Genomic DNA, 26,427 nt, shown 5'->3' with positions numbered 1-26,427 from the left:
TAAATAATAAAATATATCATGAATAATTAAAATTATATGTTATAAAATAGTAACATAATATAATAATATTGAAAATATATATTTACGCACACACATATATATATTTTCTGGAGAGAAAATCAGTAGACGTTAATTAGTAACTGAAACAAGTTTCTTTCAATTTTAAAACATGTAATAACCATTTTGAATAAACTATATATACACCATTTAATATAATTGTAGAGAAAAATAAAATAAAATATTCCAAAATAATTTCAAAACTCCCTTAGCAAAGAGTCAAGAGTTTCAATGTCAAAAATGTTTCAAGATTTGTATTCTTCTATTTGGGATATGATGAGTATAAAGAATTTGCTAAATGTGCTAGGTCAAATATCACTTTGTTCTAGAAGCTTGTAAAATTATAAATTGGAATACTTTCTAAAAATTATGAAAACTACTGCAGTTTTCTGAGAACTGTGTTTTTTAATTGTTTAAAGCTGAAATATTGGCTGGGCATGGTGGCTCACTCCTTTAATCCCAGCAGTTTGGGCACCCAAGGCAGGTGGATCACGAGGTCAGGAGTTCGAGGCCAGCCTGGCTAACATAGTGAATACTTGTCTCTACTAAAAATGCAAAAATTGGCTGGTCACAGTGGGGCACGCCTGTAGTCCCAGGTACTCAGGATGTTGAAGCAGGAGAATCACTTGAACTCGGGAGACATAGGTTGCAGTGAGCTGAGATTGCGCCACTGCACTCCAGCCTGGGCAACATAGCGAGACTCCATTTCAAAAAAAGAAAGAAAAAAACTTGAAATATTGTAGAATCGAATAAATGTTTAACATGTCAATTTGGTGTTTTAATTTGAAATTGGGCATTTAAAAACTGTGATTATTTAACAGTATTATTATTTTTGTTTTTTAAAACATCTATTTTTAAATATGCAGGATACATGTGCAGGTTTTTACATGGGTATATTGCACCCAGGTAGAGAGTATAGTACCTAATAGGTAGTTTTTCAGCTCTCCTCCTCCCAGTAGTCCACAATGTCTATTGTTTCCATTTTTACGTCCATGCATACTCAATGTTTAGCTCCCACTTAAAAGTGAGGACATGCGGTATTTGGTTTTCTGTTCTTGCATTAATTAGCTTAGGATTATGGCCTCCGGCTCCATCCATGTTGCTGCAAAGGACAATATTTCATTCTTTCTATGGTTGTGTAGTATTTTATGATATATATGTGAGGCAGGAGAATAGGGTCTGGAGACAGGGAGCCTAAGGCCAACCTGAGGCTGACTTCTTGGAATTGAATCAAAAAGAAAACCTCACCTCTCCATGCCTAAGTGACAAGGAACCAGAGGCATCTACCACTACAAACCCCCTGCACTCCCCTATAGCACAAATGGGAAGTACCTCTCATTGGTCTGGGGCCACGCCTTCACTTCAGCCTTTGATTGGTGGCGGGGGCAGGGTCCATTTCAGCCTCTGATTGGTTGTGGGCCAAGCCTCCACTTCAGCCTCTCATTAGTCATGGGCCAATGCTTCATTCGCATAGGTTGTAACCAATTGGAGGCCTCTAAAGGGTACATGTAGGTGTTACCAAATTCTTTTAGCTTAGTAAAAACTAAAGAACATTGCAATCGGGACTCTTGAGCCACTTTCTTGAGCCCGCTCCCTGTCTCTAGAGTGTATGTTTGCTTCAATAAATCTGCGCTTTCATTGCTTTTTTCTTTTGTTGTTTTGTTGGTGCATCTTAGAATTCAGAATTCCAAGAATCAGGACAACTTGCAGTCAAGACTTTCCATCAGGTAACTTAAGTGCCACCTTTCTTTATCCAGTCTACCACTGATGGATACCTAGGTTGATTCCATGTCTTTGCTATTGTGAAAAGCAGTGATAAGCCTATGAGGGCACATGTCTTTTTGGCTTCATGATCTATTTTCCTTTGGGTATATACCCAGTAATGGGATTGATTGCTCTGTTGAATGGTATCCTTGTTTTAAGTTCTTTAGCAAATCTCCGAATTGCTTTGCATGGTGACTGAAGTAATTTACACCCCCAGCAACAGTGTATGAGCATTCCTTTAACTCTGCAGCCTCACCAGCGTCCGTTGCTTTTGGGCTTTTTAATAATGGCCATTCTAACTGGTGTGAGATAGTATCTCATTGTGGTTTCGATTTGTAATATCCTGATGGTCAGTGATAATGAGCGTCATTTCACATGTTTGTTGGCTTCTTGTGTGTCTTCTTTGTGAAATGTATGTTCATGTCCTTCGCCCACTTTTTAATGGGGCCATTTGTTTTCTGCCTGTTGATTTAAGTTCCTTAAGCATTCTAGATATTAGACCTTTGCTGGATGCATAGTTTGTGAATAATTTTTCCCATTCTGCCGGCTGTCTGTTTACTCTGTTGATAGGTTCTTTTGCTGTGCAAAAGCTCTTTAATTTACTTAGGTCCCACTTGTCAGTTTTAGGGTTTTTCTTTTGCAATTGCTTTGGGAGACTTAGCCAAAAATTATTTGCCAAGGCTGATGTCAAGAAGGGTATTCCCTAGGTTTTCCTTTCTTTTATAGAAATTCTTTTATTTTATAAAATTCTTTTCAGAATTTTATAGTTTGAGGGCTTACATTTACACCTTTAATTCTTCTTGAGTTAGTGTTTGTGTATAGTAAAAAGCAAGGGTCCAGTTTCATTCTCTGCATATGGCTAGCCAGCTATCCCAGCAACATGTACTGCATGAGGAGGCCGCTTCCCATTGCTTGTTTTTGTTGGCTTTTTCATAGATTGGATGGTTGTAGGTGTGTGGTTATTTTTCTGAGTTTTCTATTCTGAGCCTTTTGGAAAAGTCTTTAGGGTTTTCTAATTATAGAATCATACCGTTAGTGAAGAGAGATAGTTTGACTTCTTTTTCAATTTGGATGCCTTTTATTTCTTTCTGTTGCCTGATCGTTCCTGCCAGGACTTCCAGTACTAGGTTGAATAGTAGTGGTGAGAGTGGGCATCCTTATCTTGTTCCAGTTCTCAAGGGGAATGGTTTCAGCTAAAACCTGTGATTTTCAATTACATTCCTAAAATACATTTCATTGGATAAAATATAGGGAGAAAAATAAAAATACTGAAATGTGCACAAGTTGTTACTTGAATAGTACAGAATAGCCAGACTGACATATTACAAGTATTTGGAAATGTTTTCTGTTAAGTCAAAGTCTCCATGAAATTACAATTTAAAAAATGATGTGTAATAATAGCAATGATTAAAATAGATCTTTGCTGATCTGAAAAATGTCTTTATCTTACAGGTACACACTATCACACACTCACACATGCACTCCATAAATAAAAACTGGAAAGGCATAGAGAGACAAATATATATGTACCTCTTGGATTCTGGTAAGAAGGAAATAGGTTAATATATGTGAAATACTCAGGAAAATTCCTGGTAATTTCTCTCTCTCTTTTTCTTTTTTTCATTATACTTTATGTTCTAGGGTACACGTGCACAACGTGCAGGTTTGTTACATACGTATACATGTGCCATATTGGTGTGCTGCACCCATTAACTCATCATTTACATTAGGTATATCTCCTAATGTTATCCCTCCCCCCTCCCCACACCCCACAACAGGCCCCGGTGTGTGAGGTTCTTCTTCATGTGTCCAAGTGATCTCATTGTTCAGTTCCCACCTATGAGCGAGAACACGCGGTGTTTGGTTTTCTGAGAATGATGGTTTCCAGCTGTATCCATGTCCCTACAAAGGACATGAACTCATCCTTTTTATGACTGCATAGTATTCTATGGTGTATATGTGCCATACTTTCTTAATCCAGTCTGTCATTGATGGGCATTTGGGTTGGTTCCAAGTCTTTGCTATTGTGAATAGTACCGCAATAAACATACACATGCACGTGTCTTTATAGCAGCATGATTTATAATCCTTTGGGTATATACCCAGTAATGGGATGGCTAGGTCAAATGGTGTTTCTAGTTCTAGATCCTTGAGGAATCACCACACTGTCTTTCACAATGGTTGAACTAGTTTTCTCTTTTATCTTTCTCTCTTTCTTGCTGTCCACAAGTTTCATTGTTAGATGCCAAGCAGTTCAGTTTATCTGTTATTTGATTTACAGAAGTTACTCTTATATAAAGGTAAATATTACAAAATATATTGAGAGGCACTAAAATGATTTATTCTCATAGTAAATGAAACTGATGAAACTGATGTGCTTCAAGATTTTAATGCCACTTTATGTGTTCAGAGTAAGCGCTACTGAACTTAAGGTGCTATTTGAATAGAAAGCTTTTCTCATGCTATTGTATTTGGCACTCAAAAAATGGGAAAGAAAAAGCTAAATAATACATTGGCAGTTCCATTTTTCCAAAGTAAAACAATATTTGCGTTTGAGGTTTAAAAATATTTTTCAGTAAATTAGGCCAGGTGCGGTCTGTAATGCCCGCGTTTTAGGAGGCCGAGGTGGGCGGATCATTTGAAGCCAGGAGTTGGAGACCGGCCTGGCCAACATAGCGAAACTCCGTCTCTACTAAAAATATAAAAATTAGTCGGGCATGTGGTACGTGCCTGTAGCCCCAGCTACTCAGGAGGCTAAGGCAGGAGAATCACTTGAACCAGGGAGGCAGAAGTTGCAGGGAACTGAGATTACTCCACTGTACTTCAGCCTAAGCAACACAGCAAGACTCAAAAAATAAAAATGATGATAAATAAATAAATAAACATTCAATAAGTTATTATAACTTCAAGATGTAAAAATGAACATGTTCATCTTTACATACCCTTCAGCGGAAGATCATGCAATGAATTAAATGCAGTAATTCTGCTTGTATAAAATCCAAGTACAAAATCCAAGTATTTTGTACCTATAAGTAGTCATGTGCTCTTGAAAAGCACTTTTGGAAAATGAATCTGTACAGTGTTCTCATTTTCTAATTTTAAATTGTTAAAGGCACCATTTCACGTCAATTTATATTTCCTGTTACTGTCACCTCTTTAGAGGGTTAACATATACTAATGAAAACCTAGAATATTTCTCTCTTGTTTGTTTTTATTTTCTAAATATCAAGAGATTAAAATGCATTTTTCTGACCATTCACATTCTTTTAATAGACTGCAGACGCAGAAACTGTGAGGTAATAAATATAGTGTTCTAAGAAACTAAATTTTGGTGTAATTTTTTATGCAGCAATATCATTTCTGTGGAATACAGGTGTGGCTTAATTGAATCCTCTGGCCCTGGGTCTCTCTCATAGGCTTCAGGGAAGGTGTCAGCCAGAGCTGCAGTGGACTGAAGACTCAACATGGGGTAGATCTGCTGCCAAGCTTCCACAAATGGTTGTGGGCAGGATTTAGTTTCTGGGAGCTGGTGGCCAGAAGCCTTCCTCAGTTCCTTGCCACGTGGGCCTCTCCAAACAACTGCTTATAACATGACTCTTGGATTCATCAGTGACCAAGAGAAAAGGCAATAGAAAGAATGCTAGCAACATGGAAACCTCATTCTTTCATAACCTGATTTCAGAAGTCACATCTTACCACTTTTATAACATTATATTCATTAGAAGCAGGTCACAGGGCCAGCCCCCACTGAGAGGAAGGGAATTAGACAAGGCTGTGAATACCAAAAGGGGGGATAAGTGAGGGGCATTTTAGAAGTTTGTCTATATTTTAATTTTAAAAAATGATATTCACACACACTGGGAAAATCAATTTGAACTTTTTTTCTTTACCATTTTACCCAATTATTCTGAGGTTAAGGAAACATTTCAAGAATAAAACAAAATATAATTACAAGGTTTGCAGTCATGGCCATAATCTCACTTTTTATTGGCACTTATTAGCGCCTGATTGATCACATTAATTGTTACATAGCTATAATCTATATTTGAAATTCATGGATAAGAGTTAAAATGAAAGATTTATATGTCATAGTATTTACGTTACTATATAACCAATGCTGAACTTCTAATACAAAATGTCAACACTAGGAATATCAATTCAAATGATAGTGAATTTCTTACCTGAAGCCACAAAGGCTACAAGGAGATGGTACATTTTTAAGTGTTGAAAAAAAATCAAGTGATAATTGTAGAACTGGTAAAACTATCCTTCGGGAATGAATGGAGAGTAAAGATACCAGATGAAGGAAAACTAGAAGATGCTATTAATAGCAGGAACTACCCTTAAAAATTGGCTAAAGGAAATTCTATAAAGAGAAACAAAATGATAAAAGAATCCCGTAGCATCAAAAAACAAGAAGAAACAATCAAATAGAAATATGAATATATGATAGAATGTCTTTCTCCTCATTTGTTTTATAAATCATATTTAATGATTGAAATAAAAATTATAAAATCATTTTATACTCAAGAAAGTGATATTTAATGATAGAGAAGGTAAAATGACCTAAACAGAAGTAGGTTGTCCATACTTCACTTGAAGAGATGAAATGCTGATTTCCAGTAGATAAGGCTGTTACTTTTGTGTATTTTAACTCTCAGAACAACAAGTATGAAAACTGTACAAGTGATAAACTAAAAAATACTGTACCTATATCAGCCAGGTGGAATCCACACAAAAATTCAAATAACAAAGAGGAAAGCAAAAGAAGAAAAGCAGGGATGGAAAGAGAGGACAGAAAGAAAACAAATTATAAAATGGCAGATAAAAGTTCTAACACATCAATAATTACTGTAAATGTAAATAGCCTAAATAGACTAGGTAGAAGGCAGAGATGGGCAGGAAGTATAAAACAAAAATAAGCAAACAAACAAAAAGCATGAACAAGTCACATGCTATTAATAAAAAACTTAACAAGAAACTCACTTCCTCAGATCATCAATTAAGATTGCCATCTATCACAAATAAAAGAATGTTAAATAAAAGAATGGAAAAAAATACCTTGGAAATACTAGTTTTTTAAAAAATACCTAAGAGTGGCTACGTTAATACCAGAGATGTTACTTCAGAACAAAACAAAACAAAATAAAATATAGAAACCCACCACAGACAAGGAGGAAAATTTCGTGATAATAAAAGGATCAATACATCAGGAAGACATAATGATGCTACATGAGTATACGCAAAACAACACAGCTTCCAAACACATGAAGCAAAAACAGGTAGAACTGAAAAGAGAAATAGACAAATCAGGAATTACAGCTGAGGATTTCAGAAATCTCTCTGAACAACTAGTAAAATGACTGCACAGAAAATCAGCAAAGGTATAGAGAATCTGAACGATATAATCAGCAAATAGGATCTAATTGTCATGTATAGAAGATTCCAACATACAACTGCAGAACATACATATTTTCAAGTGTCGTGTAACATTCACCAAGGTACATATCCTATACCAAAAAAAAAAAAAAAAAAACAAACCCCTTCAACTAATGTAAAATAATTGAAATTGGGCAGAGTATGTCATCTTTCTGTAATGAAATCAAACTAAAAATCACAACAGAAATATCTCTAAAGAAGTAAAAATTAGACAACACATGTCTAAATAATTCATGGTTCAATAAGGAATTCACCAAGAAAATAAAAAAAATACAAAACTGAATAAAATGAAAATACTGTAACATCAGATATTTGAAAGACAGTTAACATAGTGCAGAGAAGAAAGATTATGCCCTAAATTCTTACATAAGAAATAAAGTTCTCAACCTAAGTTCCTACCACAAGAAACTTAGAATAAGAAGAGCAAAATAAAGGAAATACCAATTCAAGTATATTTCAAATATATTTCAAAACAATTTCAATTATATTTGAATTGTTATTTCTTTTACTTTGTTACTTTAAAATATTTAAATTATTTCTTTTATTTAAATATAGTTAAATTATTTAAATATATTCTGTCATGTCACTTCCAATCAATATACAGAATACATAAGTTAAATACTGTTATAATTTTAAAATATTGCTTGACTTGATCATCAAGACAGGTATGACAATCTTACACAACTTCTTAGGGGGTATATTTAAAAAGTGGCTTTTCTGGCTTTCTTACTTTTGAAGTCTGGGTGAAAGGCATAAGTTTCTTATGTCTGATCTTTCTCTTTTCTGAAAGAAAAAACTATCTTGCCCCATCTTTCCTACATGTTCGCTACAACATTCGGATTCACCAGAAATTTTGGAATTTGAAGAAGCTGGGCTTTTAAAAAAATTTTGTTGATTCAATTTATATTTTTTAAGTGTAAATCTTACTCTTTGGTCATGCTGTTTACAATGAAAATTGAATTCCAGATCATACATACAAAATAAAGTTTAACATACCATATCATGCATGATTTTACATAAATACATTTTGCTTTAAGAACTGGGATGACTGAAGTGGAGTATTTGGACACATGCACAGGTATTGCTCATAAAAGTCTTAGGTACATTGTAAAATGTCTGCTTCTGAATCCAATTTTTTCTTTCAGCTTTTTGATGTGGAATATAGTTTAGCCCATTTGGATTATTAATGTATAGAATGTACTGTTGGGAAAATAAAACTGACTTTAAGAATAAATTTTGTTTTGATTAAAAAAATTATAAGTGCTTTTTGAAAATAATAGGACAATCTTTGAGTTTCACTCTTCAAACTTCATGAAGTCTGAGAAAATTTTCCAGTCAGCCAACATAAAGCAGTTGGCAGCTTTGCACATCCTATCAAATGGGTGTGAGAAAATATTACCGCATTTTACTGATACATAAGAGCTTTCTCCTGTTCACCACAAAGTGTAAATAGACTTGTGAAGATCTTGTGACTTAGCCACACAGATTCTTTAAGAATAAGTGCGAATATGGTAAACGCCTTAGGAATTTTGCTTAGAAAATGCATAGGAAAATTGGGGTCATCTGTGGTTTTGTTTCCTGAAACCTTAAATGCACAAAAATATTTGGAAATCTCAATGAATTCAATGTTAATGAAAATCTATAATTTTAACAAATAAATGGCTTTTAAATGTAAAAACAACAATAACAAATAGAAAAAATTCCCCGATCTTGATGATATAACCATCGTTCTCTAAGTACCACCTAATTTGTAGTGGAACTGTGATAGGAATTATTTCATAGAGTGATTTTCTCTCACATTAGATATTGATAATAATTATCATTTGGAGTTATTGGCTATGTGCTCTCATTTTAATTTCCTTTTAACATTTTAGTGTTTCTGGAAACAGTTACATTGTCATCATTGTCATTTAATTGATATGAGGTTCTATAAGATGATGTTTACATAATAATGTAAATTTCAGATACAATCATCTGCCCAAATTTAGAAAGCGGTAGAACCTTTAACAATATCAGGCTTGTGCAGTGTTATTTCCCATAAAATGTGCACCATGTCTGTTAGCCACCTGGAAATAGTGCTAAGCTGCTAAGCACATTCTTATACAAAAATAAGATTAGGTGGGGCTATATAGTTCCAGCAGAGCTAATGTTAATTTTATTTTTGGCTTAAGGTCTCAAGAAACATTTTGGCTTTTTTATTTGGCACCATTAAGTTGGATTAGATTGCATAAGAACATTGGGATAGTTTGTGGCTTTGTTAACTAAAACCTGGCATGGGTATAAATATTTTAAAATACTGATGAATTGACTGTCAGGTTTCCATGCAAACAGGTAAAATATGTAGAACAGATTATATATACATGTATATGTATATATAATACTGTATATTACATTTATTCCATATGTATTCTGTATACTGTAGAAATATACTTAGGCTGCTAAGCTCAAATGTATGACATAATCTCTTTAAGTCTCAAAATTTGTACACTGGTGAGAAATTTCAGCAATATTTTAAAGCAGAGCTTTCTTGAACCTGCTTGGCATCCCAAGTACTTCATAAGAGTAGTTAAATGATGTATCCACCAAGAAAGTCTAAATTGTCTGAACCTAAATTTGTACTTGGCAGGCAAAGCACCATAAAGGCTTCAAGCTGATTAGCCTGCCAGAAAACAGGAATTTTATTTTTCCAAGACTCATTACAAATTATGCATTGACACTTTATAAAATGGATTATGGATTTTGGATCTCTCTGTATTTCTTTATTCATATTATAAAGAAGTCAGACTGGTCACTTTTTCTCTCTGATCTATGAGGTTATTATTATAATGTAATTTTTAAGCCCCTTAAAGCTTATAAAAAACACAACAATGACATCAAGATACTATGTGGAGAGACTCTGAAATAGTTTATTTTTAAAGAACTGGAGTTTTAAAAATCATTGAACATTATCTTAGAAATGTAATATTTTATCACGATTTTTTCTCCAATAATTTTACTGAAAACCTAGCCTAAAGGAAAGGCATCACATAGATTTGAACCAGTAACACATTGCTTCAATAGCACTAGGTAATAGCAATAGCTTAAAGAGGGAGCAATGAAGAGTAAGCTAGCAAAAGGTCTTGTTTACTGTATTAATTCCATCCCAATTCTTTAAAACAGAGACAATTTCTATCTGATCAAATAATGCTATTTAAAATTTAATAAAGACTCTTGGAAAACATGAAATTATGTTTTAAACTTTGTGTTTCTGCTCATTTTATGTTATAATGCTTTTGAAAGTAAAATATCTAAGTTTTAAATTATTGGCAAGTTGTTCAAATTTATTTTATATTATTAGTTGCCTGCTTTGACGAATTATTTTCTGTCTTTATACAATTTAAAAGCCTCTCATTTGCACCAACAAGCATAGACAGAAACTATCTGTATAATTTGCTACAGTGTAAGGATTTTTAGAATAGAATATTTAACCATGAGCAAATCTTGAACTACATACATATGTCATGTGGCCATTTAGTGTAATGGTTTCATTTATCTCATCATCACAACTATAGTCTTCTATTTAACATTCTGTGTACTCTTGCAAAAATTCTCGTGTGTGTGTGTGTATATATATATGTATTTGCTTTAGACCTATATGAAATGAATTTTCATACTCTTCATTTATGCCTGTTTGACAGGCCACATTTTATAATACAATAAAGTGTTTATTTTCCCGAATATTAAAATCTGATTATTTTTCTTTTTGTTAGATTATATTTCATCATATCTATCATAATGATTGTTTCTTAGCATTGTACTTTGAATCTATGTTAATCCATTTTCTCACTGCAAATGGCTTTTGTTATTTTGTGTGCATTACAAGTCCTATGCTTCTTAGGAAAAATAATTCAACAAAGGTTTCATTTTCTATAGATTAAGATAAAGCAATAACTATAACAATAAGACAACATCTTTGTAATGTCTGTTTTATCCTGCCATGGAAGTTTAACTTCTGCCAAAAATGCTTTTCTTTCTGGCCCATTTCATTCTTCAGATAACACATCAAGTGTCACTTGGGAGAGACTTTGCTAAGTACATAGGGAGTTTTTGGATTACAATACACTGCTCCTTTCAAAGATATAGCTAAAAACTGTGATTGTTCATTTGGTTTGTTGTTCATGATTGTTAGCAACATTCAGGATGGCAGAAGTGATGTCTATTTTGTTCACTTTCTAGGAGCAGGTCAGCGGTGCATATTCAACCCACCTTATTTTGTTGTTGTTGTGTTTTGTTTTGTTTTAGGCTTTCAGCAGCAGGAAACCTTGGTTTTTAGCTTCTGTTTCTAGTGATAGGTGGAAAAGAGGGATGAGGAAGGGGTTTTGGTAGCCCAGTCAGAAACAGAAACTAAGAACCCGTGACTGTGTCCTCTCCCTTGGACACCCTTAGACAAAGGGCCACTAAGGGATCTAGAATTCTCGGATCACAGGTTTAGTTAGTAGGAAAGTATAACCTGCTACCTGAAGGATGAGAAGCCAGGGGAAAGAGGGTCTGTGGAGAGAGGGGAGCGTGCTCCTGCAGAGCAAACAGGTTGCACCAAGGAGAAGGTGGAGGTGAGGTTGTGCAAGGAATGGACACATACAGGGTAGCCGACTCAGGGGATGTGGAAGATGAAGTGACAAAGAGGAGGCCAGAGGGTTGGACAGGCCCGGACTTCACAGTCCCTTTGAGCTGTGATCAGGAGATTGAATGAACTCAAAGGACAGTGTCAGGATGAGAAGACTAATTGTTGCGTAATTTAATAGGAGATATTTTAGCATAAAAATATCCAAAGTGGAAGTATGCCAAATGTATTCCTGAAATACTCTAAAAGATTTATAGTGAAAACAGTTGATATTTTAAAGCTGTAGAATTTTTATATGAAGAGGTGGTAGCTCTGGATTCAAATTTCCTCAGTTTCCAAACTAGGTTGACCCTTTCTAACTGTATGACTTGGCTGGATACATCAGAGCCTAAATCCTAGTTTCTTTATCATTAAGATGGGGATAATAATAGTACTGACTACTCCATTGATTAATATCAATATTATATAGACATTGGAACTGCAACTTTGTTACATGCAATACAGAGCACTTTTGTAGATTTCATTTTTCCTATGCTTTTCCTCTTTTTAAAGTACATCATTTCTCTTTCAAAAGACAGAGGGAAAAACATACAAAAAAGTAAATGGTAAATTAGTATGTCAAGGTGACATACTAATGACTTGTATAACAAAAATGTATGCCTTGCCTACAGGATAGCTAGAGTTAACCAGTCTGCAGGCATTTTCTCTTTTAATAGTCACAAGAATTCAATGAGGCCCATGCTATTCTTGTCTCCTTCTATACTAAGGATATTTAGTGAAAGGCAGTTTGTGTAATTGGTGCAAGATCATCGTCTAAAAAGTGGCAGAGTAAGACTCTACCCAATAGAGGCTGGAGTCCACTATCTGACACATTAAGTCCTCCTTTGGCAACAAATAATTTTGTTAGTGATATTATATATACTTTGTAGACCCTTAAGATTTTATTTGGTTATGTACTACATTCAAAAATATTTGCAGAAATCACGGTGGACTGATTGTATAAGCATTTTTACAATGCAAAAATCAGTACAAGAAACCAGAGTCAACAGCATTAAAATATTTTCCTACATTATCAGTGGCCCTGTTCTACAACCACTGGCAAATACTTTCATAGTTCTCTGAGCTAAAATACGAAGAGTGCACACATTTGTATAGGGAAATGAAGACTTTAGTGCATGCATACGTGTGTTAACCACCCTCATCTCAAGCAAATTTTCCTTGCCTGAGAAAACTTTTTAAAACAGGAAATACTCTTCAAGTTCAAGGACTGACTGATTAAGCCCAACTCATTTTTATTTAGTCAGATGTGAAAAAATACACAGTTAATTGGTAGGCAAGATCTCAATGTACCAGAATCCAATTATAGAGTCTTCAAAACACTAGTGAAATAAAAGTTAATGAGACATTTAAAGACATTACAATTTTATGATACTGATTTATTTTGAAAACTAGCAAGGATAATTTTAAGTTTAATATGCTGAATTAAATTCTCTGTCTTCGCTTTGGAATTTCAACCAAAAGAAATATCATTAAACAGTGAATAGTAAATATATATATGTATTTGTGTTTGTGTGTGTGTGTGTGTGTGTGTGTATGTATATATATGTGTATATATATACACACTGTTTCTAATTAAGAGTTCCTTTTGTTCTTTTCTTTTTTGTATTGGTGTTGGAGTTTGGTCAGTTGTATTCTTACTGCCCTCTGAATTATAATATATGAAGGGAACAAAATACTCCAAATCAGCAATAACTGAAACATGATTGGACATATACCAATGCTAACAAAAATAATTACAACCATGTGTCTATATTGTTATAACAAGTATTATAATGAAGAGTGAAGTGGTTTGACATCTCTATATAACACTTGTTAAAATGTTTTCTTCTCTACTATTAAAAGTTAATATTAATTAAGTTTAATATTATAAAATCTCTTAGTAAGATAGCCTTAATATTCATCTTTTAAAATATTATGTAGTCTTTTTTCCCAATGATTAAAGGCTTATTTTGTAAGTTAGTTATAGTAATGAAACCCATTCAGTTGATTAAATAGATGGGTCATAAGGAGGCAATTTATGATCTGTAACTATATAAAAGCAAATGAAAAAAAGTGAGAGGATTAAATGTCATGCACATAAAATATTATATAAGATTATTTACACCAGAAAAGCATATCTGAGAATAAAAATGGGTAATTATTTACAGCCATGGAACTTTATTAATTTACAAATTAAGCTGCATGTTTTGAGCACTTTTTTAAAGCAAAAAGTCTACTTACTATATTCTCAATATACCTATATTACAATGTTGAATAAAGAATCGGGTATATGTATTGTTACATATGGTATGCCTTTACAAATTAATTTGTGTTTGGTATTTATATGGAAAGTTGATTTTAATTTCTTTACGAAGCTTTGCATTGGGCAAAGACTGTGTCGTGTTATCTACGCTGTAAAGTTTCCTCATTTCTAAGTGATATCAATACTTAGTACTTCAGTACTTCATCAGTACTCCTTAGATCACCTTAACCATACCTAATAATCTAACATGACTTGACACATACTACATACTAAACAAAATTATTGAACAAATACATGTATTTGTTATAATGTAAATTATGTATCTTTAAAACTTAACTGTGCTTCTCTCACCCACCAGACTGTAAAACTTTTGACACACAAGAAACATGGTTTTTCATAATATTTTATTTTTGATCTTATCACAATATTAACCACAGTGAGAAATTGATTCATGTATAAGTTAGATGTGCTTTTGCCTGAAAATAACAGAAAACTCAACCATCATAACTTAAATAAATATAGGTTATTCTGCTCAAATAGCAAAGAAATCAGAGGTATGCATTCTACGTTGTCATGCCATAATTCACACCTTAAATCAGGCTCTTATCTTCATGGTTCACCATTTTGAATGTCATGAGAAGGCTGTTATACTCACCTTCTTCCAGAACTATGTCCTTATTCAAACACAAGGAAGGAAGAGGAAAGAGAGTTCCTCATTGTGATGTTCTCATATTTTTCTGGATGGGAAATCTCAGCACACTTCATCTCACATCCCAGCAGCCAGAGTCAGGCCATATGGCTGCCTTGAGACTAGTCAATAGTCAACAGATGAAGGGCATCATGGAAAATGTAGGCTATGATTTAACCTCTGGCATTGAAATAGAGGCTTATTTGCCTATACATCAATAGGTTGTGCATTCTGCCTGAACAAATTGAGGCTTAGCAGGGATAAAGAAAACCATTAAGTAGTTAGTGGACAATAAATATTACAATTTGTATTTTGTAGTGGACAATGTTGCAATAGATATGACCTAAATAGGACTGGATTTGTCAAAATGAATGATTTATGTCATATGCTATCTTCAATTGCATCTTTATATTTTTATTTGTATTTTTTTGGCAAAATTGAATATGAGAATTTTCTATTTCTTAGTGGACAGTTACAAGTGTTTAAATTCCTCTATATTTTTAGTTATACTGGAAAAATATGCAATATTGAAAAAGTGCAGCCGGGCGTGGTGGCTCACACCTGTAATCCTAGCAATTCAGGAGGCTGAGGTGGGTGGATCACGAGGTCAGGAGATCAAGAACATCCTGACCAACATGGTGAAACCCCATCTCTACTAAAATACAACAAAAATTAGCTGGGCGTGGTGGTGCGTGCCTGTAGTCCCAGCTACTCAGGAGGCTGAGGCAAGGGAATTGCTTGAACCCTGGAGGCGGAGGTTGTAGTGAGCCGAGATCATGCTACTGCATGAGCAAGACTCTGTCTCCAAAAAAAAAAAAAAAAAAAAAAAGTGGCATTGTTTTCATCAAATTTCAAAAACAAAAAAACCGTAGGTCTTATTCCTGTATTTACAAGGGAAATTTCAGCATGAAATTATGTCCTCTATCTTTTCTCAGGTCTCAAAGATGAATATGAATTTAGATTCCATTCATCGATTAATTGAAGAAACACAGATCTTCCAGATGCAGCAATCATCAATTAAGTCACGTGGTGACATGGTAACACCTGCCTCACCCCCCAGGGATACCTGCTTCCCACTTCATGGGCTACAATCTCATGCTGCTCACAATTTCTGTGCACACTCATGTAACACCAACAAATGGGATATTTGTGAAGAACTTCGCCTGCGGGAGCTTGAAGAAGTCAAGGCCAGAGCTGCTCAGATGGAAAAGACCATGCGGTGGTGGTCAGATTGCACTGCCAACTGGAGAGAAAAATGGAGTAAAGTTCGAGCTGAAAGGAACAGTGCCAGGGAGGAAGGAAGACAACTCAGAATAAAACTAGAGATGGCGATGAAAGAATTGAGTACACTGAAAAAGAAACAGAGTTTGCCACCTCAGAAGGAGGCATTAGAAGCTAAAGACACCCAGGATCTGAAGCTTCCCGGTTTCACAGAAGAAGCCTGTGAACATAGAGACCAATTTCAAGTGAGTTCACAAATGTATGAGTCCATCAGAGAGTGTTTGGTAAAAAGAAAATTTTCTACAAAGGAGGACACAAATAATAAGGTAAGAAAAAAATCCAGAGACTATGTGAATATCTGAAGGTCATAGATAGTGATGGGGAGGAAGAAGGAAGTGACAAATCCAGTGGTGACTATACTAGTCTGCCAGGGCTACCGTAAAAACGTACCATAATCACAGTGGTTTAAGCAACAGAAATTCATTTTCTTATAATTATAGAAGCTAGAAGTACAAGATCAAGGTGCTAGCAGGGTTGGTTTCTTCTGAGGCCTCTCTCCTTGGCTTATAGAAAGCCATTTTCTCCCTGTGTCTTCATATGGTCTTTTCTTTGTACACATGTCTGTGTCTTAAGTTCTTCTTGTAAGGTCACCTAATGAGCCTAATTTAACTAAATCACCTCCTTAAAGGCCCTGTCTCCACCAACAGTCACATTCTATGGTACTGGGGATTAAGACTTTAACAAATAAATTTAGAGGAAACACAAGTTCAGCCCATCCTAGTGGTTTTACTAATCTTTATAGAAAAATTTAACTCAGCATTTTTCATCTGAAAAGAAAATATTTGGAGACATTTCTTTCCATTTGCCTTAATTATTTCTAAATTGTAAACAATCCATACAGTAGTTTGAATAGTTCTCAATGTTTGGGACTCAAGCCTCACAATTAACTACTTATAAAATGGGTACTGCAGGCAAATAGGGTACCTTAGGAAATGCTTTATATGGACCACTGATGGAATTTCTTGGTATACTTAGAATCTCAGTTTCTGAGAATTCTGTACAAAACACATGTAACTTTAAAAAGTCTCTCAGTATCACTTATTCATCCATGAACCACCACCCTGTTTTTTCTTTTTCTTTTATTTTAACTTGGTAAATAATATTAACAACCCAAAGAACATACTTTGGGAACTCCTGTTACCTCTTATTATAGTTTCAGTTTATTTTGTTACCTCTTTCTACTTAATTCCTTCTCTAACACACATTAGTTAATATCTTGCACCTCTACCATTGCATTTAGTATTTTAAGCCATTCTATAATGTATATAATTTATGGTAGGTAAAACCTAGATTTAACTATAAATAAAAAAAATAAGAAGATTGCAATACAATGATTACTTCTGCTTATTTGGTCTTCTACGTTTTCTTTTTAAAAAGTTCAAAGCTGATAACCTAAGCTTTGTGTGTATCTTTTGGAAAATCACATATATTCTCAAAACTCAGCTGTGTTAATGTATGCGTTAGAAGAGTGCAATGATGAGGATAAGGGAACATAGCTCACATCAAGTTCTCTAAATCCACAAAGCATTTTTATTATTGTAAGTTACTAGCCTCTGCATTTGAGAAAATGAAGGATTCTCTTCACATGTATCATGATGGAAATTTCTCAATATTTTGGGATTTCTTCTGAAATATCTCCTTAACGTTAATGTCAAGAACAAATCAAACATAATACTTATTTATTAAAAATGTATTTATTTGCAAAATATCCTTCCAGATATTCCTTCTGATGGTAGGAAAATAAATATTACCTGTTGAAGAAGCTTCAATCAGTTTTTTCCTTAAAATTTTGACCAGTATCTTTGCCAACTCTATACCTAAGAAGAAAGATATGTATATGTATCCTCAAACAACACATCTTATTTTATTGTTTGTCAAAATATTATAGTATAGATGATTGCAATGATCATTCTTGAGAGAATTAAGGAATGAATCATACTAGGTAACCTGGCATCCACATACTACTTAAAAAACAAAACAAAAGTGAAGTATCATCGAGATTTTACTTGAACTTGACTATTCATTGAGATTTTATTTGAAATTGTCTTTCATTTTAAACTTATAAACCAGGGCAAATTTAAATTGTAGGCAAATACCAACAGCATGAGCCCTGTGAAGTTTTTGAGTTACACTCTAAGAGTGTCGATGCAGTTGTTGCTCTAGTATTGATGCCCATGTTTATTAAAGTGCCCCATTAAATTCTATTTGAGATGTGACTCATGAATTTAAAAAAGGGGAACTAAAATAAAGCGATAAGCAAGCTTTTTAAAATATTCAAGAGCTTCCTGAAAATTCTATCTTGTCTTTCAAAAATGTTAAAAAATAATTACTTTGAAACTGTAAGTGTCTTATGACAAAAGAAACTTGAAAGAGGAATTCATCAACTCATTAAAAATTATTTACAGCTGTTCAAGTTTGTGCATGATTATTTTTAGCGTGATTAGAAAAAGAGAACAGAGTTAAAGCAGAACTTTTGAGAAATGTATTTTTTTTGTAAAGAGGTAGAACATAGAAAAAAATAAGTTTGAAGAAGAATGCAAGTAAGTGTGACCACACAACGCTTTTAGGGAATGATAATGAAATAAAAATATCAATTTGTTGTTGTATCATAACATGTATTTCTTTATGAAAATGTATTGTCATCACGATTTTTCTCCAAGAGGTTTAAATTTTTTTTTTTTTTTTTTCAGGAAGAAGGTGTGGTTATTGATTCTCTAAAATTAAGTGAGGAAATGAAACCCAATCTAGATGGTGTTGACTTATTCAACAATGGTGGTTCTGGAAATGGTGAAATGAAAGCTGGGCTGAGACTGAAAGCAATAAATCTGCCTTTAGAAAATGAAGTAACTGAAATTTCAGCTTTGCAGGTGCATTTGGATGAATTCCAAAAAATCTTATGGAAGGAAAGAGAGTAAGTGCTAATCATTGTCTCCCTTAACCAAGTCTAACTTTCAAACCACTTAAAATTGTTAATACTGATAGATTGGTCATTTGATAATGTATTTTATCCATGTTTAGTCATTAAGTTTTAGGATTTAAAGAAATTAGTTTGACAGATATTCACATTTTGAATTTTAAAAAGTAGTATATAACTTGTTAGTGTTTTTCATTCTTTTAAGTTGACTTTTATCATGACTATGTTTTTATCATCTCTGGTAGATTCACTTTAATTGTATCTGAATTCTTAATGTACAAGGTTAAAATATCCAGTGTGTTATTTAATTGTTACAGCATCTTGGACTTGGTAAATAAAAAATGAATAAATATGTTAATACTAATAGCAGAAAAATCACAATTTTGTGAGATATTGATTACAGAAAAAGTTGTCTGATACATGGACCACTAAGGGCATCAGGCTTGTGATTAATTGGCCTGGATCTTCATCTTTGTTCTGACGTATTCCAACTACGTGATGTTGGCTATTGCCCCTTTGTGAAAATAGCTGCAGTGCTGTTATGTTCCAGTTATCTATTGTCTTGAAACAAACTTTTCCAAACAATTATCATTAAAACGTATCAACAGCAACCACCATGTCTTCTGTTCAAGAATCTTGAGCATGGCTTGGCGTGGACATCGTATTTCTCACTTGTACCTTCAGTTGCAATAGCTCAAAGGCTGGCCATGCCTGGAAGGCTGGGGGCTGCAGCCTCTCTCACTCATATGTCTGGCCTCAGTTCTCATCTAGGCCTCAGTTGGGACACCTGCACTAGGGCTATTTAAAGGGGTGCTTGGCTTCCTCACAACACTGGGGCTAGGCTGCAAGTGAACATCTTAAGAACACAGAGAGAAGAACGCCATTTGAATGACTCTGCCTCAAAAGTCACGTAGCATCACTTCAGACCCATTATCGGTGGTGGGAATCTCAAAGGCTGACTCAGATCAAAGAGAGAGAAGCACTTTCAACGGAAGGAGTGTCAAAACAATTGTATAATAAGAGCGTGTGGGATGCAGTCATTGTGGCAACGGTCTTTGCAAAATACAATCTGTCATAGCCTTTCTCAGTGAATTCTCATAAAGATCAAGAACAAATAACATCTGGGAAAGAGGATAGTAATATGAAATATTCAATATGGATTTTTGTTTCTTTGCAATCAGTTTACAATTTTATTAGCACAATGTGGAATATCTAATATATAAATGTGGTTCCAAAATCTAAAAATAATTACTTTTATCTCTTCGTTATAAAAGCCTTAATGGGCAGAACCAGAAAAGCAAGAAGGATATGTATGCATATATACACACAGTGTATTCTATAAGCATATGTTATATAACAGTTTTAATTTTCCTGGTTTGAATGGACTGAAATCGGGATAAATATGCATACTAGCCATTCACAGATACAGTAAGTTCTTTACCACTTATTTTCTGCCAGAAGTTTCTCATTAGTTCCTCTGAAATTTACTAGTGCCACCGATTCCCTTTTTCAGACTCTTCATCTGTATTTCGCTAGATTAATAGATTGTGATCATGCAAGCATTTATGTACAGAATAAATACTTATTACTCTACCAAGTGTAAATTCCTAGTAGAGGCAACCAACATCAGTAGAAAAAAGAGTAAAATTGAATTTAATTTTTAGGCTTGTACACATACTGACAATTTTATCTAGACCTATACATTTCAGTCACATTCTAATCTCTTTGCTTTTACTTCTTGAAGGATTTAACTTTTGGTAATTATAGACTTCTCTCCAGCACTCATACGATATTACTTCCCTGATGCAGTCTAATGGGAGCAGTGCAGAGCTGTGCTTTTCTAGATGTAAACTTTCCTATTCTAAAGTGTCAGTTTTAAAAATATGCATGTTCTGTCTTAACACGCTTATCCATGTACATATACAACACAACATGTACTTTTTACTGTCTTGGAATACATGAACAATTCTCAGAGTAAGTACATTCTCCAGTTCTCAGTGACTTCAGTCTAGAATCCCTAGACAGGTCAAAGAATAAGAGAAAAAAGGAGGCTTTCCATGGCCTTGTCTTCCTACTCTCCTCTTTTAAGAAACAATCCCACGGACTTGATGAGTCATGGTTCCTGTGTCCATGAATCAACATTTGCATGCAATCCGCATGAGGCAATCACAGTCTTTTTTGCTATCACAAGAGAACATTTTCCAAGAATATAGGATATGCTATTACTTATAAATCCATCTAATCTTTTAAATTCTTCTTCCTGGAATATCAGTGAGTGGGTGGCTTGAATTGAGATGTGAATGTATTTTTTTCTGCATTCCCGTCTAGTGGGAAAATTCTCTTCTTAACTAGTGCACAGAAATCAGCTCAGAAAACTCAGGGACTCATTTTTTCCATTGTCCTTGACTAGAACCTCTTCATCAAATAGAAGAAACTTTATTGTTTTATTTGCACTCTGAGTACTGCTCAGTTTTATGAATAATTCTCCAGCATTAAAAGTTTCTCATATACTGAGAATTTATATATTTCTGATGACTTTCATAAAGACTTCCCAGGTAGAAAATTTAGAGGAAGGCCAGGAAAGCTGATCCTCTTATAGAGCTATGTGTACCTAAAAATTTAGGAAGCTGAGGTTGGCAATACCAAATCTCAAGTAACAGAGACTGAGATAAAATATTTTGAACTGTTCTAACATTCAGAATCAGTTTTCAAATTTCACTGCAGAGACCTCCTTTATCACTTATAAAATGTTTGTTCTGTGTCCTTTAAGCTGAGCTTCAGTCCTCCCTTTCCATTTCATCTTTTTTTTTTTCTTTTCTTTTTGAGACAGTCTCGCTCTGTTGCCCAGGCTAGAGTGCAGTGGTGCAATCTCGGTTCACTGCAACCTCAGCCTCCTGGGCTCCAGCCATCCTCCCACCTCAGCCTCCCGAGTAGCTGGAATTACAGCCTGTGCCACCACGCCTGGCTAATTTTTTTTTTTGTATTTTTAGTAGAGACAGGGTTTTGTCATATTGCCCAGGCTGGTCTGGAACCCCTGGCCTCAAGTGATCTACCCTCCTTGGCTTCCCAAAGCGCTGGGTTTACAGGTGTGAGCCACTGTGCCCAGCCCATTTTATCTTCTTAATTTATTTTATATATAAGAAAAGTAGTATGCTTCAATTATTTTGTTTTGCTTCATTAAATGTTCAACGTTTTTTCATAATGAGATTTAAAATCTAGGTGAGAAGTTTCAGCAAATTAAAAATGCTTCAAAGGTTATTATTTTTGATCTGTGTATGAAACAGACAGATTTCTACTTTACATATATATATATAAAGCATATATATATTCCTCAATTAATGAATACATTGACATGCAAATCTAGTTAATACTGTTTAATGTAAAATTTGTAAGTATTAGAAAGTCAAGCTTATTTTGTTTCTTTATTGTCACTCATGGAATAGTCAATAAATCTTTACCATCTTTTGACTCTCCAGTGTCTATTTTGTGTTTCGGCAATTTGCTACCAAATGAAACAGAGTCTACACCTGTGCATAGATTATAAAAATACCAGCAAGTCTCTACCACGGTTTCCTTTGTAATGAGGGTACAGACACTTGACTTAGGAATAGTGTATCAGAGGTGGCCGCCTAGAGTTTTAAGCCAAGCCAGTACCCCAAGGCAGTAGACAGCATCTAGAATCCATGCCTGAGGGGGAAGCAGCAGCAGTAAAGAAACTCGTTTCCAGAGGCAGCGGTGGCCTCTGGTGCCTAGTGACACCACCCACTGTCCCATATTGGTGATCTTGAGGTCCCGCTGTGATGTCTGTACCTTAATGGTGGCCGAAATAGTGTGCTTACAGGAAGATTTCGATGGCTTTCTCATCAGTGTTCCTGGCTGCATGTATTCCCCAGAAATTTTTTGAGCTACAATATCCTTTTCCACTCAAATTAGCTAATTTGAATATGTTTGCTTGCCAGACACATAATACCAGGACAGTGTACAGGCAACAGACAGAGGAGGTTACAGGTAGTGGGGTCTTCATGGGACTAGTTTTGTGGCATGAGAGTGGGTCTTCGTCCCTGTCTGCTTCATCTGCAAACCTTGTTCTATGATTCTCCTGGAGATCTGAGCTTAACAATATTCTTTAAATACTTATCTTTTCTAATTAAATTAATTGTATATGGCTTGGCTGTTTGCAACAGCCGAGTGCTAACATCCAGTGCTGAAAGATGTAATTATGAATAGTAGGAAGTGCAATTGCAAAATGACATATATGTTGCTTAAAGTATATTTGTAAAAACTTGTATTGTTAACAGTTTAATACTATCTCTAAATTTTGAACTGTTATAAAAATGAATATCTGCGTGTTATTATAAGATATCATTTGATTTGGTAGAACATTTTTATATTAATACACCCTTTCAGAAAATAACGATTCAATTTTTTCCAGTGAAATTTCCCACAGTTCAACAATGATTAATATTTATACCTAGATATTAATTTTTAGGACCTTTCATCCCTGAGAAATATTTGAGTAATATTTAAATTTAAATTTTATTTCCAATTATTGTGGAATTGTGACAGTAAACAAAGCATCAAAAAATGCATGGAAATATAATCACAACTTTTCATAAAAATAATTTTGGTTCATATTTTATATTTAGATTCTACAAATTTTATATATTTTAGCAATATGATCTTTTTAAAGTTTATATCATCATATTAAAGATACTACATTTTTGCTAAGCTTTGCCTTTTTAATTTCATTCTCATGAAGAATGTGTACATAAAATATGCAACATTTTAGAGTAAATATTGTTTGCCTTCTTGTAGCTCAAATGCTCTGACAATAATATACATCTCAATTATAAATTTAACTATATTATTCATCAACTTTGAAAATCTCTCTGAAACACAGAATAAAATGATTAGGCTAGAAAATTAAGGACTTATAGAGTGCCCTCTGCTGCATAAATTTAGACACGCAATGTCCTTAATGCTGGCACAGAGACACAAAAGTTTATGATGGGACTATCTAAATACTAAAACAATTTAAGTATCCCATTGTCATTAAATAATTTTTTATGAATTCCTTTTTTTCTCACTCCCCTAACCAAATTGTAACCTTTTTCATAATAAAAATGCATAATTTTCCTTTAGGAAACAAATACATATCAGATATTTTCTTTATGATGTATACTTGAGGTAAATATTACTTTCTTCGAAAATTTTTGAATTTATTTTGAGTTTCTAAATTGTCATTTGATTCATTAAAGTATAACATCAAAAGCAGACATTTGATTTCACAACATGTATGATTTTAACTCCAGGTAATTTTCAAGTATGTTCCCATTATTCTATTATAAATAAAATAATTCTCAAAATTAATTTTAAGGAGAAACATAAATATATGCTTCATTACACAAATACAGTTAATTAAAATCTTTTATAAAATTATTTTATTAATTTAACATATGCCATTTGCTTTTCAAGTTTTTCAGTTACCGACAAGACATTCCCACGTCCTACTCAAGAAAATCTAAAAAATTAAAATTATAAATATGGTGATTCTTATCTTAAACATTCCAATGAAGTTACAAACTTAGTACAATTTTATTATAATTTTCAATATAAATTCACAGGTCTAAGTCAATATTCAATATCTTTTAAATATTCTAATTTATCACCCCAAACCTAAAATGCACTCAAATGTTAGATATGCAATATAGTTCATCTTACAATGATTTGTACACATAATTTCTAAATCTAACACAAAATACTAATACTGATTTGTTTATCATTTCTATATTTAATTCTTTTCCTCTCATCATCTCAAACACAACTACTGAAACACAAATTATATCATAATAAGCAACTTGGGTGTCCTCAGCTGGCTAGGTTTACTTTTCTATCTGAAATTGTGACTGCTGTGGTTAATCTGGATTATAAACATTCATATTCAGTGTTCGTAAGACCTAAACTTTCAAGTTGAATCTTTTTGTTTGTTAATTTTGTTTAATATATTTGCTATGTTAATAAGGGATTCCGGATCAGAGTACTGTAAGGGGTGCTTTGCACCATTTTTTTTTTTTTGCAACCTGTCTCTTTTGAGGTTAAGCTAAGCTCTAACTAATTCTATTACATCCTCTTTCAATTTTATGGCTTGATTTATGTAAATATAATTATATAACTTTTTAATAGACTGCTTCTCCATTTGATTGGAGTAAACTAATGTATTTACAGTCTGACACTACTTTGAATTATCATAGTATTGTTACCAAGAAGAATCATATTTCTTATTAATATGTAAATGACATTCAATTTTGATTCTGCCTGCGTCTTCTAGCTCTGTGAATATGTTCCTAAGATCTTTCTAGTCACATTTAATATCACTGAAATAGAGCTGTATATTAGTTAATTATGAATACAATAACTATGTGACTAACAATCACAAAATCTCAGTGTCATATAACAATCAAAGTGTATTTACCTGGTGCTCAAACATACAAGTTCTTTTCAAACTTTTGTTTCTGTCGTCTTTGCTAATATCTCATTGTCAAATTCTAGAATTGAGGAATGAGGAAAACAACTCTGTCCGTGGAAATGGAGGAAAATCAATGAGTATTTTTTTTTTTTTTTTTTTTTTTTTTTTTTTGAGACGGAGTCTCGCTCTGTAGCCCAGGCTGGAGTGCAGGGGCCGGGCCTCGGCTCACTGCAAGCTCCGCCTCCCGGGTTCCCGCCGTTCTCCTGCCTCAGCCTCCCGGGTAGATGGGACTACAGGCGCCGCCACCATGCCCGGCTAGTTTTCTTTTTTTTTTTTTGTAATTTTTTAGTAGAGACGGGGTTTCACCGTGTTTGCCAGGATGGTCTCGATCTCCTGACCTCGTGATCCGCGAGTATTTCTGAATAGTAATCAAATCTACCTTACAGATAAGAACAGGCCAGCTTCAAAGGTCAATATGTGTTCATTACAACCAGAAATAAAACAATTATCAATGACTCTAACAGACATTGTGGGCAAAAAAAAAAAAAAAAAAAAGAACAAAAATCCAGTGGTTGGTGTATTAAAGGACAAAATTTTTTATTTATTTTTTCTTTTTTTTTTTAAGCTGAGTCTCGCTCTGTCCCCCAGGCTGGAGTGAGTGGCACGATCTCAGCTCACTGCAAGCTCCGCCTCCCGGGTTCCCGCCATTCTCCTGCCTCAGCCTCCCGAGTAGCTGGGACTACAGGCGCCGCCACCACACCGGACTAATTTTTTGTAGAGACGGGGTTTCACCGTGTTCGCCAGGATGGTCTTGATCTCCTGACCTCGTGATCCGTCCGCCTCGGCCTCCCAAAGTGCTGGGATTATAGGCGTGAGCCACCGTGCCCGGCCTAAAGGACTAAATTTTAATCCTAGT

At 34.2% G+C, this 26,427-nt stretch overlaps 1 protein-coding gene across 3 annotated transcripts in view; it reads left to right on the top strand.

Annotated features, from left to right (window-relative positions):
* Positions 1-26,427, top strand: part of CCDC102B (coiled-coil domain containing 102B) — a 350,923-nt gene that overhangs the window by 113,906 nt on the left and 210,590 nt on the right. For 2 of the 3 annotated variants that reach the window (XM_011968355.1, XM_011968356.1), the window contains 2 exons: positions 15,786-16,397; positions 18,822-19,042. In XM_011968355.1, the coding sequence (XP_011823745.1) occupies positions 15,795-16,397; positions 18,822-19,042 (824 nt within the window). In that variant the 5' untranslated portion in view covers positions 15,786-15,794. Of the gene's footprint in view, positions 1-1,733; positions 1,785-15,785; positions 16,398-18,821; positions 19,043-26,427 lie in introns of all 3 variants that reach the window. The other variant, XM_011968354.1, reaches the window with a different exon arrangement.

This window comes from Mandrillus leucophaeus, unplaced genomic scaffold, assembly GCF_000951045.1.
Source record: "Mandrillus leucophaeus isolate KB7577 unplaced genomic scaffold, Mleu.le_1.0 Scaffold84, whole genome shotgun sequence".
Classification (NCBI taxonomy): Eukaryota; Metazoa; Chordata; class Mammalia; order Primates; family Cercopithecidae; genus Mandrillus; species Mandrillus leucophaeus.
Note: the sequence above shows the minus strand (reverse complement) of the source record. Positions and strands in the feature narration are given on the sequence as shown.